This window comes from Panulirus ornatus, chromosome 4 (assembly GCF_036320965.1).
Source record: "Panulirus ornatus isolate Po-2019 chromosome 4, ASM3632096v1, whole genome shotgun sequence".
NCBI lineage: Eukaryota > Metazoa > Arthropoda > Malacostraca > Decapoda > Palinuridae > Panulirus > Panulirus ornatus.
Genome location: NC_092227.1, coordinates 58,701,951 through 58,721,131, shown reverse-complemented (window position 1 = coordinate 58,721,131; position 19,181 = coordinate 58,701,951). Strand labels below are relative to the sequence as shown.

The 19,181-nt window shown below is 43.8% G+C and overlaps 1 protein-coding gene across 9 annotated transcripts in view; it reads right to left on the bottom strand.

Annotated features, from left to right (window-relative positions):
• Pde11 (Phosphodiesterase 11) overlaps positions 1–19,181 on the bottom strand; it is a 1,275,799-nt gene that overhangs the window by 286,896 nt on the left and 969,722 nt on the right. For all 9 annotated transcript variants that reach the window (XM_071695072.1, XM_071695082.1, XM_071695086.1 and 6 more), the window contains one exon: positions 13,600–13,781. In XM_071695072.1, coding sequence (XP_071551173.1) covers positions 13,600–13,781 — 182 coding nt within the window. The remainder of the gene's footprint in view (positions 1–13,599; positions 13,782–19,181) is intronic.

Sequence of the window (19,181 nt, the reverse complement as noted above, 5' to 3'; positions counted from 1 at the left end):
AGAGCACAGGAAGACAAGGGCCTGTGTGTCTGGGTGCCACAGCAGTCCAAACGTCTGTATGCGGAGCGTGCCTTTATAACGTAGGAGCGTGAAATGTGGTACTGCAGGAGGTGCAAGTGATATGAAGGAGAACGAGAAGTCGTCTTCCACAGGGCTGTCTCATCGTCAGCAGACGGAAGGAGATACAAAGTCGTTCAGGAGTTTAAATGATCCCACTTTATCCTGCTCCCGCGAGGAGCGTAGCCTCGCTGAACCAGCAGCCATATGAAGAAGACAGATAGATAGGTAGATAGATAGATGGATAGATAGTCCCCTACCCTATAACTGAACGCCATGTCCAGGGTGAGTAAGGCAGCGTACGGGCAGACGATGAAAGGCCCCATCCGCTCACATACATTATCCAGCTGTCATGTGTAATGCAACGAAACCACAGCTCCCTATCCACTTCCAGGCCCCACAGACCTTTCCATGGTTTTTCCAGCCGCTCCACATGCCCTGTTTACTTCCGTCGTTCTAATTCACTCTATAATGTGCACGCCTTTCACCCTCCTGCATGCACAGGTCTCGAACACTCAATCCCTCCATCTCCAATTTGGTCTCCCTTTTCTCCTTGATTCCTCCACTTCTGACAAATATATATTCTTTGTCAACCTCTCATCACCTATTCTCTCCGTATGTTCGAATCATTTCACATCCTCTTTAGCTCTCTTAAACAAACTCAATTATTTCCACACATCTTCTTATCCTTTCATTACTCACTCGATCAAACCACCTCACACCACATATTGTTTCCAAAAAAGTTCATTTCTAAGACATCCGCCCATCTCCGCACAGCCTCATCTGCAGCTCATGTTTCGCATCCATACACACACACACACACACACACACACACACACACACACACACACACGAGATCGCTTTTTCCCGCTTAAGCGAGGTAGCACCAGGAACAACCAAAGAAAGGGCGCATCAGCTTACACCCATTCTCTAGATATCACGTCAGCTCACTCTCCACATCCAGTCTCCACAGACCTTTCCATGGTTCATCCTACACGTTTCATAAGCCCTGGTTCAGTACACCAACAGCACTTCGACCCCTTATATACCACATCGTTCTAATCAATTCTATTCCGTGCACACCTCTCACCCTCCTGTATGTTCAGGCCCTGATCAATCAAAATCTTATTAACTCCATCCTTCAATACACAAGATGGTCACCCTATTCCCATTGTTCCTTCCAATTCTGACAAATATATCCTCTTTATCAACCTTTCCTCATTCATTCTTTCCATATATATATATATATATATATATATATATATATATATATATATATATATATATATATATATATATATTATTTACTTATTTGTTTTGCTTTGTCGCTGTCTCCCGCGTTTGCGAGGTAGCGTAAGGAAACATATATATATATATATATATATATATATATATATATATATATATATATATATATATATATATATATATATATATATTATCCCTGGGGATTGGGGAGAAAGAATACTTCCCACGTATTCCCTGCGTGTCGTAGAAGGCGACTAAAAGGGAAGGGAGCGGGGGGCTGGAAATCCTCCCCTCTCTTTTTTTTTTCTTCTTTTTTTTTCCAAAGGAAGGAACAGAGAAGGGGGCTGGATGAGGATGTTTCCTCAGAGGCCCAATCCTCTGTTCTTAACGCTACCTCGCTGACGCGGGAAATGGCGAATAGTATGAAAAGAAATATATATATATATATATATATATATATATATATATATATATATATATATATATATATATATATATATATATTCCATCTTAGCGATACAGCCTTAAAAGAAAAAATCGTGGAATGGTTCATGCTTCTGTTCCCTCCCTTGGAAATTAAAATTACAGGAGGGGGAGGGCTTTCCAGCTCCCAACTTCTGCCCCTGTTAGCCGCCTTTTACGACACGCATGAGATACTTGGGTAGTATCTTTTCTTCTCCCTTAGAGAGAAGAGAGAGAGAGAGAGAGAGAGAGAGAGAGAGAGAGAGAGAGAGAGAGAGAGAGAGAGAGAGACTTTCTATTCTTTAAAACAACTGACAGTGGGATGGACGACAAGCCTCAGTGCACATCACGTACACCTAACCACAGCTTCGGTGCCCGTCAGGTGCAGCTTCCCTGTGCTCACAAGGTTTACCTACCGTGAGCCCAAGACTTGTAGGGTACAGCTACAGCTAGGGTACAACTACAGTAAGATACATCCCCTACCAGAGCCTCGAGGCCCTTAAAATACAAGCACCAACCATCAGGTCTTCACAATACCGTGAGAGCGACGACAGCAGATGCGGCGCGACCTGTGATCCTCGTCGCGACGTGCAACAAAACTGCGAGGCTGACGAGGCTGGTAAGCGGTTGCGAGGCACTCGGAAGGGAAGGGCATCTTGGGTGAATACTCTCCTGATGAGCAGACCAGGAAGCTACCCGATGAAAGGCGGTCTAGTTAGGAGGCCAGGAAAACACTCTAAAGCCCTAACTACCCCTGACTGGGTCGTTGATGTGGGGGTAATACAGAGGATGACAGGTGATTAACCTCTTATGACTGGTGTCTGATGAATGGTAATGAATTACGTAAGTGGTACGACGATGCATGGCTAACTTGGTGAATCCAGGGAAATGAAACTGCATGGACGTCCACCCATCGTTCGCAGTTTAAAGTCAGGAAAGGCTTTGTTCGTGGGTCCGTAGTGGTGATGAGTTCCTGTCTTGCGTTGGAAAATACCTGAAATGTTTACTTTCGATCTTACGGTCGAATGTGATGCCAGTAAAGAACATGGGAAATGTGGATTTAACTGAAACGATCCATCACGTGAAGTCAGGAAAATGAATATAAAATCAAAGTTGACTCACTTCCCACTGGCCAAAGAAACCTCGTGTCATCATTTCCTCATTTTGCACCACAAACATAAAATCCGAAATTCCGGAGACCAACCTTGACACGGTCTGCAATCTTCCAGAACGACAAATGTTCCATCCAACGCGAGGGTGGCAATTTGAACCAATCAGTAAAGACAAGTGTAAAAAAGTCATACCACACGCTTGAAGCGTACGTCATTCAAGAGCACCAGTAACAGTATTTCTTTGAAAACGCTTGTTCTTCCTCCTCATACATTATCAAAATCTACATCAACATTCACTGTAAACATTCGTTACAGGATGTTCCCCAGAGAATACATAAAGATCTAAGCACGCGCCCGTACAGTATAAACCCTCCTCTGTCTAGTGGCAGGTCATGATAAGTGATAAACCTCCTATGGCCAGGAGTAGATAAGTTAAAGTACACACCAACCCAGCCATGTTCCTCCGATTCTTTCGAATGAGAATCTTAACCCCTTAAGTATGAAGCACAACCACTGACATGTTCCCTAAGGGTCAGGTCAAAGGGAATGGTATAATACCTGGGGGCTGTACCAGCGTGCACAAGGGCAGTAACGTTGTGCACAAGAGATTAAGTGCCCATAATGCCTCTCTACCAAGCACAGGTAACACTAACACATCTGTCTCCATTTCCTTAATAACAGACTTGCTGTATACTGTGGGGCTCCGAACCCCTTCGAATTCAAAGCCTCATATGAGGCGACAGAGGAACCACATACCTCCAGCTTGACGGAGGGACGATAAAAAAAAGAATGTTCAGATTCAAACCTGGGCTATCTGAATCCTCAGTAACACAGTAAACCTCCGCCAGATCTGCAGGGGAGTTATCAGCCCCAGTCCTCACATCAGTGGGACAGATCTTCACACGACCGTGATACACAAGGATCGCGCTCACGATGAGGCTTTGGCAGATATTCTGGAGCACGGAAGAATGAATTCAAAGGGAAGGGATCATCCAGATCTTGTCAGATTCTCAACGGCGCGAGTAGCCCTGGCATGTGTTGCAGAAGACGTCTGAAAGTCTCAAGATGCTGGAGAAGGAAGCATACTAGAATTTCAGGAGAACTCGTCATTCGACTGATCCCTCGAGAGAGAGAATATTCCATGACAGGTTGACCAGGAAGGGCTGAAAACGTATACAGATTTGGAAAAGAGGAAACATTTGTCAGGGAAGGCAGGCAGAAGTCTCTCTAAAGCAAACAGAAACTTATTTAGCTGCAGAATACAACGCTCCCATGGCGATGACGACCTCTGGACCAACATGAAGTCATGACACCTCTACCAGGTCCTATACCTTAGAATATGGCAATGACAGATAGGTCGTGCGAGGGACTTATAACACAGCTCTTGTCAAAATATTGGCTTAAAACCAGAGTGCAAACGAGACATCTCTATCCCTTATACCGCTGTGTTCCCTGGGTATCGTAGAAGGCGGCAACTAAGAGGGGCGGGAGTGGAGAGACTGGAACAACCCTCTTTCTTGTATTCAATACCTAAAACCTGGAACAGAAAAAGGAGCCAAGCGGGAGTCATCCTCCTCCTTGAAGGCTCAGGCCAGGGTGTATGAATGTGTGCGTGGATGTAACCAAGACGAGAAGACAGGAGAGATAGGTAGTTATGTTTGAGGAAAGTAATATGAATGTTCTGGCTCTGAGTGAAACAAAGCTCAAGGGTAAAGGGGATGAATAGTTTGGGAACACCTTAGGAGTAGAGTCAGGGGTTGGTGCGAGGGCAAAAGCTAAGGTAGTCGTGCCGAGTGTTGCGTGGTCTAGCTAGTGGTGGGGTAACACAAGCAGCCAGCTCTCGGGAGCAAAAATCAAAGTAATACCTATAGAAGAGGGAAAGTGAATCAACATTGTTCGAGTAAGGCAAGAAGGTTAAATTTTAAGGTTAGAATTTCGAGGGTTTATAAATCGGACAGTTTTCGATTCAACTCTTGTCAAATAAAGATACAGAGCTAGAACCACCTCAGATGTGAGAGCAGAACTGTACATAAAGAGGGATCAATCCTTTGTATAAACGGAGCAACTATACGGAAGAAAAGAAATTTCAACATCTAAACAGGGCTCCCAGCTTCTTGGAGGCAGACTTAGCTATTTCTATAATGCGGGGATTCATAACGAAAAAAAAAAGTGGATGTTACAGCATTATCAAGCATGTTCATTGAGTCAAGAGGTAGAATCATAGAACCGTTAAAGAAGAAGAAAAAGGAGAGAGAGAGAGAGAGAGAGAGAGAGAGAGAGAGAGAGAGAGAGAGAGAGAGAGAGAGAGAGAGAGAGAGAGATGGATAGAAACTAGATCTTGCAGGATTTCGTCTACCCCAGTGAGATAACCTGTCCAATTCTGAGTTTACTGAGAAAGCTGTGTCGAGACGAGATGCAGATCGAGTGAGAGAAGGAGCACAACTGAAGGATGTGGAGGAATGCAGTGTTGTGTTATCGACGTATGAGGAAATCTGGTGACTTGTGAATGAAAGGAAATCGCTGAAACAAAGTTGAAGAAGAGTAGAGGACAGGACAGAACTTCGAGGGACACAGCTGTTGATGGAGAAAAGGCGAGGGGGAGGCTGATCTATCAACAACCATGGAGAGAGATCGGCCCGAGAGGAAGCTAAAGATGAGGGAGAAAAGTGAGGGAGGGAAGCCACAAAAAAAAGATGAGCTTAGAGATGAGACCCCCGATGCTACACCCTGTCAAAAGCCTTCGATATGTCAAGGGCAACTACATAGAATTCCCCCAGAATCTTTCAGGCGATGATGACCAGACATTGGCAAAGATAGGAAAGGATATCACCAGTGGATCTCGCCTTACGGAAGGGAAGCCATACAGGTGATCAGAGAGAAGGCTGAGAGATTCAGGGCGTCTAAGGATATGAGAGGTGAGGAGGGACTGCAGTAAAGATGAGAATGAAAATACATTATCTACAGAGAATCGCGGTCGAGGAACGTACTTATGAGAAGGTTATGAGACACAAGCCGTAATTACCTTACTACCAGAAGATCTTGTTATAAGATCATCATAACGAAAATATACCACAGTTAATTGTTCAAAGAGTCCTCAAAAACACAGCACAGCAAGTGCACAGGAACGAGTCTTTCACACAATTCAAACTTATGTGAGAGATTACGGAGCCCTGGACGGTTTCCTTCACTTGAAAAGACAAATTGTGACATTTGGAAGGAAAACCTCGAAATGGACCTGAACCAGGAGTTGATGAATTACCAACAGAGATGACAAGCTCTTGATCCAACAACATTAAGAAAGTCAGTGAAAAGAGAGAAACTATCGAGTTACTAAGCAGTTTGAGGTCAGAGTATACCTAATAGTCATCAAGTCTGAGCTGGCCAAGGGTTATAAACAGAATTCGAGGAAGATAAACGATGGATAACAGAAAACACCTCTCCAGTAATAGGGTTGTGGACACCTCGAACAAAACTTGCTGAAGTTATGGATGTGGTAACAGTAAGAAAATCTAAAGCTTGTAAAACAAAGGTATGAGGTATGGAAATAACAGTGTTTCAAAACTGGTAAACACACACACACACACACACACACACACACACACTCGCACTCTCACTAATAAAGGTCTTTCGAGATAAAAGACACAAACGGCCTTTCTTGCTAGCTGGACAAAGACCTCCGGTCTGCCGGGGGGTATAGGTACCAAAGGCGGCAAATCATCCACACACCTCGGTAATACCTGCACTATCAGTCTGTTCACCCCATCTTCCCTTTGTCCCTTGCACCTTCCCCTGTCCAACCTCTTCCTTTGTCCCCTTGAAACCTCTCAATTACCAAAGAGAAAAGAGAAACTAATCTCTTTTGCGGCAGTATGGGTGATCTCGAAGGGGAGAGATGTATGCCCATCTGATCGCATCAAAGAGGAGGAAGATAGAAGGATCGGGACGTGATCTTCCGAGGCAGGAGATGAGCGAAGATTTTCACAAGGGAAGGCGATAGATATTCACGAAGGGAGGGCGATATGTATTCACGTAGGGAAGGATTATTTTCGGAGGAGGAGGAGGGAGAGGGAGAAGGAGGAGGAGATATACTGATAGGGGAAGGAGGAAAGATTAAACAAGAGGAGAAGTCGAAACGTCAGGGAGGAGGAGGAGGAGGAGGAAGACGGATCGTAGGGAAGACGACAGCACCTCAGACGGAAGGACGAGAGGTTTTCGGAAAAGGATGAAAGGTCTTCACAGCGAAGCACATTTCTGACCAGGAAACACTGGATGTTACAACAATCAGTCATCATTACGCGGGACGATCTATAGGGCCATGTCAGCAGGAGGCAGGTCCGCTTCCACAACGCTGTGCTGACCCATGCGTTAGCGGCGTGGCGACCACAGGCGCCTAGTCTCATGGTCCCTTCCAACCACCGGGTGTACTTCCCCTAGGGAGGGGTTCCTGGACCCCCCTGTTACCATGGCAGGGTACACAACGATGTCAGGTGTTGTGCAGGAACAAGCCATATAACAAAGCCGTCATGACTCAGGACAGCATCAACACAAGGAAGAAAGGAACATCAGGACAACAACATGAGGAATGCCTCTTCAACATCAACATGGGGAACGCCATCATCATGGGGAATGCAAGAAATTCAATGCACAAATCAATTCAAACAACATGAGGATCGTAAGAATAGCAAAAACTTCAGAAACGGAAGAACAAGAACACCAGTGGGAACGCCACAACAAGAACAACAACGGGGACTCCAGAACAACAACATGGGGAACGGCAAAACAGCATGGCAGAACAAGAACAATTACAACAGCATAGTGAACGGCAGAACAAAAACAACAAAAGCATGGGGAAAGCAGGTAATTAAACTTTATGAAGTTCATTATCATTCAAGGTAAACACATTCCAAAACCCGGGCGACGCTCAAGGTAAATAGCCACCTTAATTATCTCTACTGGCCTCAGGGACACAATAAGCCTGGAAAGGTCATTCAGAACTCAGTGAGAAGAATGAAAAGCTTCTCACTCGAGATTCCGTTCCTCAGAATTCACTCCCGGTCTTCCATGCCATGGCCAATCACAGAACAAGCCCATCAAATACCCGAGTAGTAATTGGGTCTCTGTGGTTGAATATCATGGGTAAGGGAAATGATTGAGGGAACACTGGGCTAAAGACCAGGGGATTATTTTCCTTTTTCTCGTTGGAGTATACGTACGGACGGCCTATCCATCTTGCTCCCTCCCTTCATTATTCACTGCCAGTCCCATCAATTTCTCCCATCTTATCCTTCCCACCCAGCCTTACCCTTCCAGCCACCACAGCCAATCAATCACCGCCAACAATCCATCCAAGACATACAAGCTGGTTTACCCAGAAATACGACCTGCTTATCTACATACCCGACCCTCCCGCCCGGACACTCCCGCCTACCCGACCTGACACCCAGCCACACATCTTGGTTCATTCATATGAAGACTCTAGTACACGAAGACATCTTTAATAGATAACCTAGAGATCCCCTTCTAGACATTCTAGAGAACCCCCAACTGGCCTAACAGACACCAAGCCTAGCCATCGGGACAACACAACCCGACCATCTTAAGACACCAGCAGCTGCCCTCCGGGACATCCTGACCCGCAGATGTCCCAGTGCAGACGCTAGTGATCTGGCACAAGGCACCACAGCTGTACAGGCATCAGTGCCACTGGGCCAGCACTGCACAGCCCCAGAGGCACCTGCGCTACGGGGTAAACTGTGCTGCCGGCCTCCCACACTCTCTACCACCACAATGTCACGGTGCCACACCAGGTGGACTCCACAGAGGTTTTATCCATAAAGCTTTGTTTGGTGCACGTTACGGTGGTTGGAGACGTAACAAAATATCAACCATAACTGGATCATTCCAGTCATCATCTTGCTTTGCCTCATGATCATCATAACGATCCTCTCCGCTCCAACAGCCGACGAGGGGTTGGTGCTGGTACTAAGCCTGGTGCTGGTACCAAGCCTGAGGCTGGTATGAGGCGCGGTGGTGGTGGTGGTGGCGGCCGTACTGAGTCTGGCGCAGCTCCTCGTCCAGGGCCAAGCCAGCCATCATCATTAATAATGCCTCGCTCCCCACCTTTGTTCCCGCCTCTCCACCTTAGCTGAGGACTTACCCCACGTATTGTTATATCCGCGGCCACACTCACTCACTCACTCACTCCTCCCGCTCCCTCGCCTTGGGCCCATCGTACTCACCACACAACTCACGTTAACTGTACTCATCATGAGCATTATATATTCAAGGATTCTATAGATCTTCCGTTGAGAACCATATTAACATTTTCGTGGTGAATGTGCATATCAGGGCGCATATATATACCGTCCGAGATAACAACTGCTGCTTTACTACTGGTGTTCAACGTGCCCTCCACCCCTCACTGCCGCTGTTCAACGTGCCTTCCACCCCTCACTGCCGCTGTTCAACGTGCCTTCCACCCCTCACTGCCGCTGTTCAACGTGCCTTCCACCCCTCACTGCCGCTGTTCAACGTGCCTTCCACCCCTCACTGCCGCTGTTCAACGTGCCTTCCACCCCTCACTGCCGCTGTTCAACGTGCCCTCTGCCCCTCACAGACGCTGTCCAAAGCACCCTCCGTCCCTCACTGCCTGCCTAAACAACTGACGAAGTGGAGGTGGAGGGATGGAGCAGGGAGACTATGACAATGATCAACCCAACATCCTCACTTTAAAGGAAACGGGAACAGTCTGCAGACACAACAAGACGAATAAGAAACATGTTACGTCGTAATGCCCACCCGGTGACAGGAGGCGATGGTCTCCCCTGCGTTTCTGTCTCCTCTTCTAATTCCCCCACATAATCATTCAGCTTTGCTGCACTCGGCGTGTAGGAATCTTAATCAGCATCAGTAGGTCACTACGACACAATATTGTCAATAGCATAATCATTACTCCGGAGGGGTTGCTGGCGATGATCGCTCCGTACTCAACAAGGAAGCCTGGCCACTATACGTGTGTGCCACGTGAGAGAGAGAGAGAGAGAGAGAGAGAGAGAGAGAGAGAGAGAGAGAGAGAGAGAGAGAGAGAGAGAGAGAGAGAGAGAGAGAGAGAGAGAGAGAGAGAGAGAGACTTGTGGGGATCGTTAGGAAGGTCTGGGATACTGTGAACTTCAAATGAACTTTCTCTGTTGTCACCCACAGGCTGAGCCAGCAAGAGTGCCGGTTGCTGGGCAAAGTACCAGTAATAAGCAACGTAGAACGTCACACCTCGTGACTTTAGTAATTACGGCTCGAGTAAAACAGTACGACCCTTAAGCACGACAGTACGACCCTTGAGCAGGACTGACGGTGAGACCTCTTACGATTCTTGGGTTCGACGGCGTTGAACTGAAGCCGATTCTTGAGGGGGTCAGGTCAAAGGCCGTGTCATCGTACCGTCGAGTTTAAGAGCAGCACCTTCGTGCTCAAGGAGTTCATTACACGAATCGGAGCTTCTGACATGAATGAAACTGCAGCAAGTTGTTACCTGTGACCATCATGATAGTGAAACACGAGTTACGGTACATAGTGAATAAGGTATATGACATCATAGAGCAAGTAGATCTTTCTGTTGTCGGGTAGGGGGTCCATAAGTTTCAATTGCACTACCCAAGACATTCGGCGAGGATTGGAAACCCACAGACGAAACTGTTGAGAGGAATTGGACACATTGTGCCATCGTCGAAAAATGGTTAGATTAGAATGTTCGAGTCCTTTGGTTAAGCTGCGGGGTCAATGAGTATGGGTCACTTCCTTCCCCCTGACTAAGGCACCCACACACGACCATGGGAAATACTTCAAGAACTGCTGTAAGCGACCACGTTTAGCCTTTCATAATCTATACCACAGAAACAATTCTGTTTTGTGAGCCTTTCCTTCCTGTCTGTGACCTATCTTCTTTCGGCATGCACCTATGTCTTTCCTAACTTACACACAGGAAAATAAAAGATTATGTGTAGACAGCAGAAAAGACACTGAAAGTAAGGAGTGAGAAATGGCGGTAAAGTATTTCCACTGTGGAGGCGCAAGTAGCGTAGGTTGTCTTCAGAAGACATTCCTTATGTTATTGAAGAACAAGAACTTTGTCTCATTTAAAGTAAAAAAAAACACTTGCCCACGTATCCACTTTGGGTGAAATCACACAGACCAATTCTTAAACACCAGCTTCCATAGAGACTGTCGAAGCTTTGATCTTTAAGAAAACATGTGTAAAATCAATTCAACCTTTCTTCAAATTAGTTATGATCGTCATTGAACTTTTCTAAGTCTGGGAATCATCTTGGTAGCTCGCTTTTGGGTTGTCTCTTCTATATCTGTTTTCATATAGGAGTGACCAACACTGAACCCAGTATTCAAGGAGGAGGCATAACAGTGAATTAATATTAGTGAGAATTCTTATGTCAGACTCGAATTCGAATGACCTACGTTGTATAAACATAAAAAAAGAATAAAATATTGGCCTGTTTTTTCTATTGCTTCTACGCGCTGTCTGCTTCGCTTCAGGTCATCGAACATTCAAGTCTCTTTCCGCATTCAAAACATGTTGCCCAACACAGTCCATAGTAGAGTTTGTTTGCGTATACTTACCAACGTGTAAAATTTGGCATTGATCGATATAAAGAATTACTGCCACCTGTGAGCCTAGTCGAGTTGGACTGAAGAAACAAGACGTTCAGTTTCTGGTGCAGCATCATTTCTCAGATTAGTATCGTCTGTGAATCTTGGCATGTTACAACACTGCCTGTTATCAGTGTCATTGATTTATATCAGAAAGAGAAAAAAGGCCCCAGCGGTGATCCCTAGAGCACGACACTTTGGACACACTACAAATGCTTGTGACCATTTCTTATCTTTATGTTACATGAGATGGCATGGACGACTGAGGCATCCGATTAACGGTATATATATATATATATATATATATATATATATATATATATATATATATATATATATATATATATTTTTTTTTTTCTTTTTTTCTTTTAAACTATTCGCCATTTCCCGCGTTAGCGAGGTAGCGTTAAGAACAGAGGACTGGGCATTTTTTGGAATATCCTCACCTGGCCCCCTATGTTCCTTCTTTTGGAAAATTAAAAAAAAAAAAAAAAAACGAGAGGGGAGGATTTCCAGCCCCCCGCTCCCTCCCCTTTTAGTCGCCTTCTACGACACGCAGGGAATATATACACTCTAGCCTGAGCCAGTTACCGATTTTATCGACCATCCCAAGAGGTAGATGAACAGCTGGGTTGATTGTGGACCGGCTGCCGCAATCAGGATTCGAACCGACGCGCCCTATCGTAGGCGGCCCGTGAATGCGTCACGTTCAGGAACGCTAACGGTTATACCACGGAAGTCTAAAGACTTTGTTCCTCCAACTGACTTCCTCGTCAATCAATCACTGTGACTTTCCTGGCTCATTGTTGCCCTCGGAACTTCCTTATTCTAACTTCTCCCATTGTCCACATGGCTCCTGCCCTTTGCCCTCCACACTCCATCCGATACTTATTTCAACTTGCCCGAGCCTCAACTCTTGCCCCGCTCCGTGACATTTCCAACATATGAACCTAACCCGTGATCTGCCAGCCTAACCTTCCTTCTTGGGTATTGCATTTTGACCTTCAACACCCACGTTCCCACTTTAACCAAACCCCGTAACATATGAACTCTGATCTTCCCCCTAACCCATTTTGACCTCGTCCTCGAACCGGCCATATTTCATCTCCCATTTTGACCTTAACTCATACGTAGCCTCCTTCCCACCTTGACCTTCGCCGAGGTTATGAGATGAAGCAAGTAAGTCGAGTTAGGAGACATAACAGATACTTGAGGTGCCTCTTGATTGGTCTACACAGTCTGAACCAGGTGCGTGATACGACATGGAACATTCCTTTATAATCAAGCTGGCGATAATACAGGAGGACGTTTTTACTGTAGTGTTTGGTGGGGTTCCAAGTCAACCATGGTGACTGCTTGGTCAGTTGGGGCGACAATGATCTTGCCAGCTGGAACGACATTGGCCTGGTCAGCTAAGATGACACTGTACCTCTCCCACCACCTCTGGACACAAGAAGTCACAAAACCGGTTCGAACCCAAGATATTCAACACACGTCTCATTATTAAGATTTGAAGCAAGAACAGGTTATTAGCATCTTTCTCAACCCACCAGTAGGTACGGCGGTGGCACGTGCACCACTACAGCTCTGATGACACGTGATCAACCAAAACTCTAATGGCACGTGCACTACCAAACCTCTAATGGCACGTGCACTACCAAACCTCTAATGGCACGTGCACTACCAAACCTCTAGCAGATCATGCATTTTCATACTTCTCGTGACAGGTGAACTATCATACCCATGATGACACGTGCACTACCGTACCCATGATGGCGCGTGCACTACCACACAGCTGGTGGCACGCGCAACACCATATATCTGGTGTCAACATGAGCAAGGTATCTATGGTGAGAATACGTCGTTCATAACTGCTGATTCCAGAAATCTTCATGGCCTGTATATTCCAAATGATTCCACTCTGGTCGAACAAGTAGATAAAAGGATCTACGTTGAATATAGTCGACTTACCTAGAATGCGATAGATTAACCGAAAACGCATCATCGTTAGATTGAACAGTCCACAGTTAATTTAACTCAATTGCTGATAGTGCTGTTGGCTTACCTGAGGAGGACCTGGACCCTGGGGGCTGGCCTGAGTGGGCTGAGCCAGCGTTGGCCCCCGCCTCGCCCGGCCCGACGCCCCCGTTCCCTCCGGAGTGGCCTCCCGCTCCACCTCCACTGGCCGGGTTCTGTGGCAGCGCGTGGGACACCAGCCAGGCGTCCACCATGTGTCGCGACGCCTTTCTGTGGGACACACAAGAGAAATGACAATATCAATATCAAGTCTGTGAATGTGATAATCACGTACGGGAACGAACGTTTTCTTCTGCTTTTAATCCCGTTTTCCGTTGTGGTGAAAATAAAGAAGAAAGTTAAGAGTAAATGTGAATAAGAGCAAGGTTATTAGGTACAGTAGGGTTGAGGGTCAAGTCAATTGGGAGGTGAGTTTGAATGGAGAAAAACTGGAGGAAGTGAAGTGTTTTAGATATCTGGGAGTGGATCTGGCAGCGGATGGAACCATGGAAGCGGAAGTGGATCATAGGGTGGGGGAGGGGGCGAAAATTCTGGGGGCCTTGAAGAATGTGTGGAAGTCGAGAACATTATCTCGGAAAGCAAAAATGGGTATGTTTGAAGGAATAGTAGTTCCAACAATGTTGTATGGTTGCGAGGCGTGGGCTATGGATAGAGTTGTGCGCAGGAGGATGGATGTGCTGGAAATGAGATGTTTGAGGACAATGTGTGGTGTGAGGTGGTTTGATCGAGTGAGTAACGTAAGGGTAAGAGAGATGTGTGGAAATAAAAAGAGCGTGGTTGAGAGAGCAGAAGAGGGTGTTTTGAAGTGGTTTGGGCACATGGAGAGGATGAGTGAGGAAAGATTGACCAAGAGGATATATGTGTCGGAGGTGGAGGGAGCAAGGAGAAGAGGGAGACCAAATTGGAGGTGGAAAGATGGAGTGAAAAAGATTTTGTGTGATCGGGGCCTGAACATGCAGGAGGGTGAAAGGAGGGCAAGGAATAGAGTGAATTGGAGCGATGTGGTATACCGGGGTTGACGTGCTGTCAGTGGATTGAATCAAGGCATGTGAAGCGTCTGGGGTAAACCATGGAAAGCTGTGTAGGTATGTATATTTGCGTGTGTGGACGTATGTATATACATGTGTATGGGGGTGGGTTGGGCCATTTCTTTCGTCTGTTTCCTTGCGCTACCTCGCATTTATGGATTTATGGATCTGGAGAAGGCATATGATAGAGTTGATAGAGATGCTCTGTGGAAGGTATTAAGAATATATGGTGTGGGAGGCAAGTTGTTAGAAGCAGTGAAAAGTTTTTATCGAGGATGTAAGGCATGTGTACGTGTAGGAAGAGAGGAAAGTGATTGGTTCTCAGTGAATGTAGGTTTGCGGCAGGGGTGTGTGATGTCTCCATGGTTGTTTAATTTGTTTATGGATGGGGTTGTAAGGGAGGTAAATATATATATATATATATATATATTTTCGTCTGTCCTTGCGCTACCTCGCTAACGCGGGAGACAGCAATAAAGCAAAATAAATAAAAAAATAATATATATATATATATATATATCAGGTAGATGGACAGATAGATACACAGATGGGTAAAAAGATAGAAAGATAGAGCGGTATCAGAAGTTTTGCTTTTGTTCATATGCTCGAAGAACAAATTCTAGCAGCATTGAAGAACTGTTGGCCACATGATAAAGCTGTCCTCCCTACCCTAGCCATGAAATATATATGATGTACAATATTCAACGATACAAAAAAAAAAAAAAATCAAAATACAGGATAATTTACCAGGAATACAAGAGTAACCCAGTACCATTCGAATGTTCACGATTCTCGTTTTCCCTCACGATAACAGAAGTATTAATGATTGTCTTCCTTCATAATACAGTGTCATACCTTTCATTGTCTTCCTTCATATTATACTGTCATACCTTTCATTGTCTTCCTTCATATTATACTGTCATACCTTTCATCCTTTCATAATATAATGTCATAGCTTTCATTGTCTTCCTTCACAATATAGTGTTATAACTTTAATTCTCTTACTTCACAATATAGTGTCATAACTTTCATTCTCTTCCTTCACAATATAGTGTCATAACTTTAATTCTCTTCCTTCACAATATAGTGTCATAACTTTCATTCTCTTCCTTCACAATATAGTGTCATAACTTTAATTCTCTTCCTTCACAATATAGTGTCATAACTTTCATTCTCTTCCTTCACAATATAGTGTCATAACTTTAATTCTCTTCCTTCACAATATAGTGTCATAACTTTCATTCTCTTCCTTCATAACATAAACATAACCTAATCTAATGCCACACAGATTGACCAATTTTCGTTTCCCAAAATCAGATTCTTTAACTTTTTAAAAGCAAGGTGTCACGTCACCACTGAAATATCCTGAAGACTATTCAATGTTTTCCAACAAGAGTGAAATCCACTTCTGTGGGTACTTTACAAATCTATCTCATTACGTTTGTGAATATATCAAACCATCAAAGTAATAATCAAACTCCACTTATTATAATCATATTTAAATGGAAAAAAATTAAGAAAAAATATTAGTGGAAAAATTCTAACACTTTGCAAGAGGATCATGACATTAAATGAGTGATTTACAATCTATTTTTTACATATTTTCACATATTGATGTGATTTGTGCCCGTATCTCCGGCTTCTGTATCATGTACCCCCTGCTCATCCGTTGAGCGGTAGCACAAAAGGATTACAGAGGTCACAAACAGTCTTAGTCAGACCCCAGTTAAAGTGTCACAAAATTAGCTCATTACATAAACTTCATCACATGGCAATTTTAACGACTAGAGGCAAAAATTGGTTACAATTTTAGAATTTCATGTGTCTTGTTATCAACGTGTGGATATTTCTTGCAGCTTTTGTTTAGATCTATTCCATAACGCCCTATTATATCATTCTAAGACATACTGTTCTAGTTTGTGTACAAATCTTTGACCGCAATTCACATGATTTCAACATCTCCAGATAGCTGAAAGCGCCAACAGTACCTACAGCCTAGCTCAGTCTCGGAATATCTACATCTTGTAATCTCCTGATCGTAAACACTGATTATTAGATACGTTATTTTCATCACCTCTTCGTCTTCTTGAGCATCATTGAAAACGGGCCTGAATTATGGGCTCAGGTTAACTGGGGTATTAAACATCCCCATCTGAAGAAACCCGTATCTACCACACTAGCCTAATTGCACCGACATCTTATTTCATTTAAGTCTTTTAATAGCGATATATATATATATATATATATATATATATATATATATATATATATATATATAAATATATATATATATATATATATATATATATATATATATATATATATATATATATATATAATATATATATATATATATATATATATATATATATATATATATATATATATATATATATATATATATATATGCCTTAAACTTTACAACAGACTTTCCCCAGAAAAAAGTCTCCATCCCTCTTCACTCTCTTCCTAAATGACATCCGATAACCCCTACATACCACAGCACAAAGGTCCTGTTACATGCAGGCGACCTCGCCATCACATTCTAACACCACAGCAACAAGACCAAACGTGCAGCAATGCATTATACTATGGAACAGTGACTCACTCAGAACAGAGCGTCTGCATCTTCAAAAAAAGTCTTCGTTCATTCTTCTAAGACCACAGAGAAACGAATCCAACCTCCATCTTCCAGCATACTGAATGGAGAATGACTCCCAATTAACAAAACACCAACTATTCTCAGCTTCATACATAAAACATATGACATTCACTCGTCACACCAGTAAACATTTACACAAAAGCAACTTACATACGAAATGCTCTCAGAGCACTAAACTGGTACCAGGTTTGGACAAGAAAAAGAATCCCTTTGTATCCTTAGTAAGCAAACAATTCATCCACTCCATCCTAAGCAAAACCTCACTTGCCTGGTCGTCTGTCCTCTCACATGCAAATCTAACAAAGCATCAAAACACACAAATATGGAATATTCAGAAAAATCACTGGCTGCCTCGCAATCATAAACACTCGACACCCACACAATGAAATAAAGATCTTCCCAATACAATCCCATCCTGACATACTCGGCACTCGATACTTTGCAACAGCACTAGACCCCTCATATCCACACTACTCCATTTCTAACCATCAAACCCCCAAATAGAGAAAAAAAAGCTAGCCTTTGCCTCACATTTCTACAAACTATACTCACATATCCCCTCCTCTGCAATGAACATTGCACTGACAAAACATATGAACATAAAAATGACCCGACAAGCGCTATACAACTGCTCTCCCGACTCAGTTTTTAAAACCGCCACGCCAGACATTCCCCCACGTGAAACCACAATTCCTTAAAATACGCGAGTTAAACTTTCCCGTCTACACTTTGGCCATCGTCTGTCCGTACCACACTATAACCGCCGATTCAATGAAACATTCTTCAAACCCACGACGCACCAACCACAAGTGAAGACATCGAACACTTACTGCTCAATGACCTTGCACTCTCCGAACACTGAAAGACACTCATCACTTCATGGCCAGCGGTCCCACCTGCTGGGCGTGGGAGCCCCAGGGAACGTACAAAGGACTCCTGGCGAAGGAAGAGTGTGTGTGTGCGTATATATATATATATATATATATATATATATATATATATATATATATATATATATATATATATATATATATATATAATCCGCCCTCTAACAGTTCCAACAGCAAAATCTAAATCCCTTACCAACCAGGCTATAAAAGAAAAGGGATTATGCGATCACTAGTAATCGAATACCCTTCGTCTCATGTCCATGAGCAGCGGGGTCTCAATCGTCAGTTCCTATGAGGCTCACATTAACCAGAAGCCAGCGGTCTTCCCGGACTTACTGTCACACGTGGAGTATACGTATAAGATCATGAATATATAATGCAATGAGCGCGGACTTTCACAGATCACATGATGCCCTCCAACAGATAGGATTCGGACCCCCTATCATTTGTGTGGTGGCTGGATACACTAATGACTAAGCTATACTGCCGATAATAAGCATAATAATCATTTCTTTATTATGGGCAGCGTAGCCTAGCTAGCATACCCAGATTCCACACAAATGATAGGGTTCTCGAATCCATGCTGCTGCAAAGTATTATGTGTTCTACGAACTTGCGCTCTCATTGCAATATATATATATATATATATATATATATATATATATATATATCACACAAACCTCCAACAGCCAGGATCGACCCCGAGACCCTTGTGCAACAGGCGGGAGCGCTACCGCTAAGCTATGATCTCCCCTAATAGGGAAATGACTAGTTGGGGGTTTGAATGTTCTATGAAGGTGCGCGTTCATATGCACTCTGTTCGTGTGTGTGTGTGTGTGTGTGTGTGTGTGTATATATATATATATATATATATATATATATATATATATATATATATATATATATATATATATACATATGTATATATATATATATTTTCTTTCTTTTTCAGAAAAGCTTTATCAAATACCAAGGCCTAATTCGCATAAATACGTATCTTTCTGGCTTTTTCTATTTTCTGAACACGGGG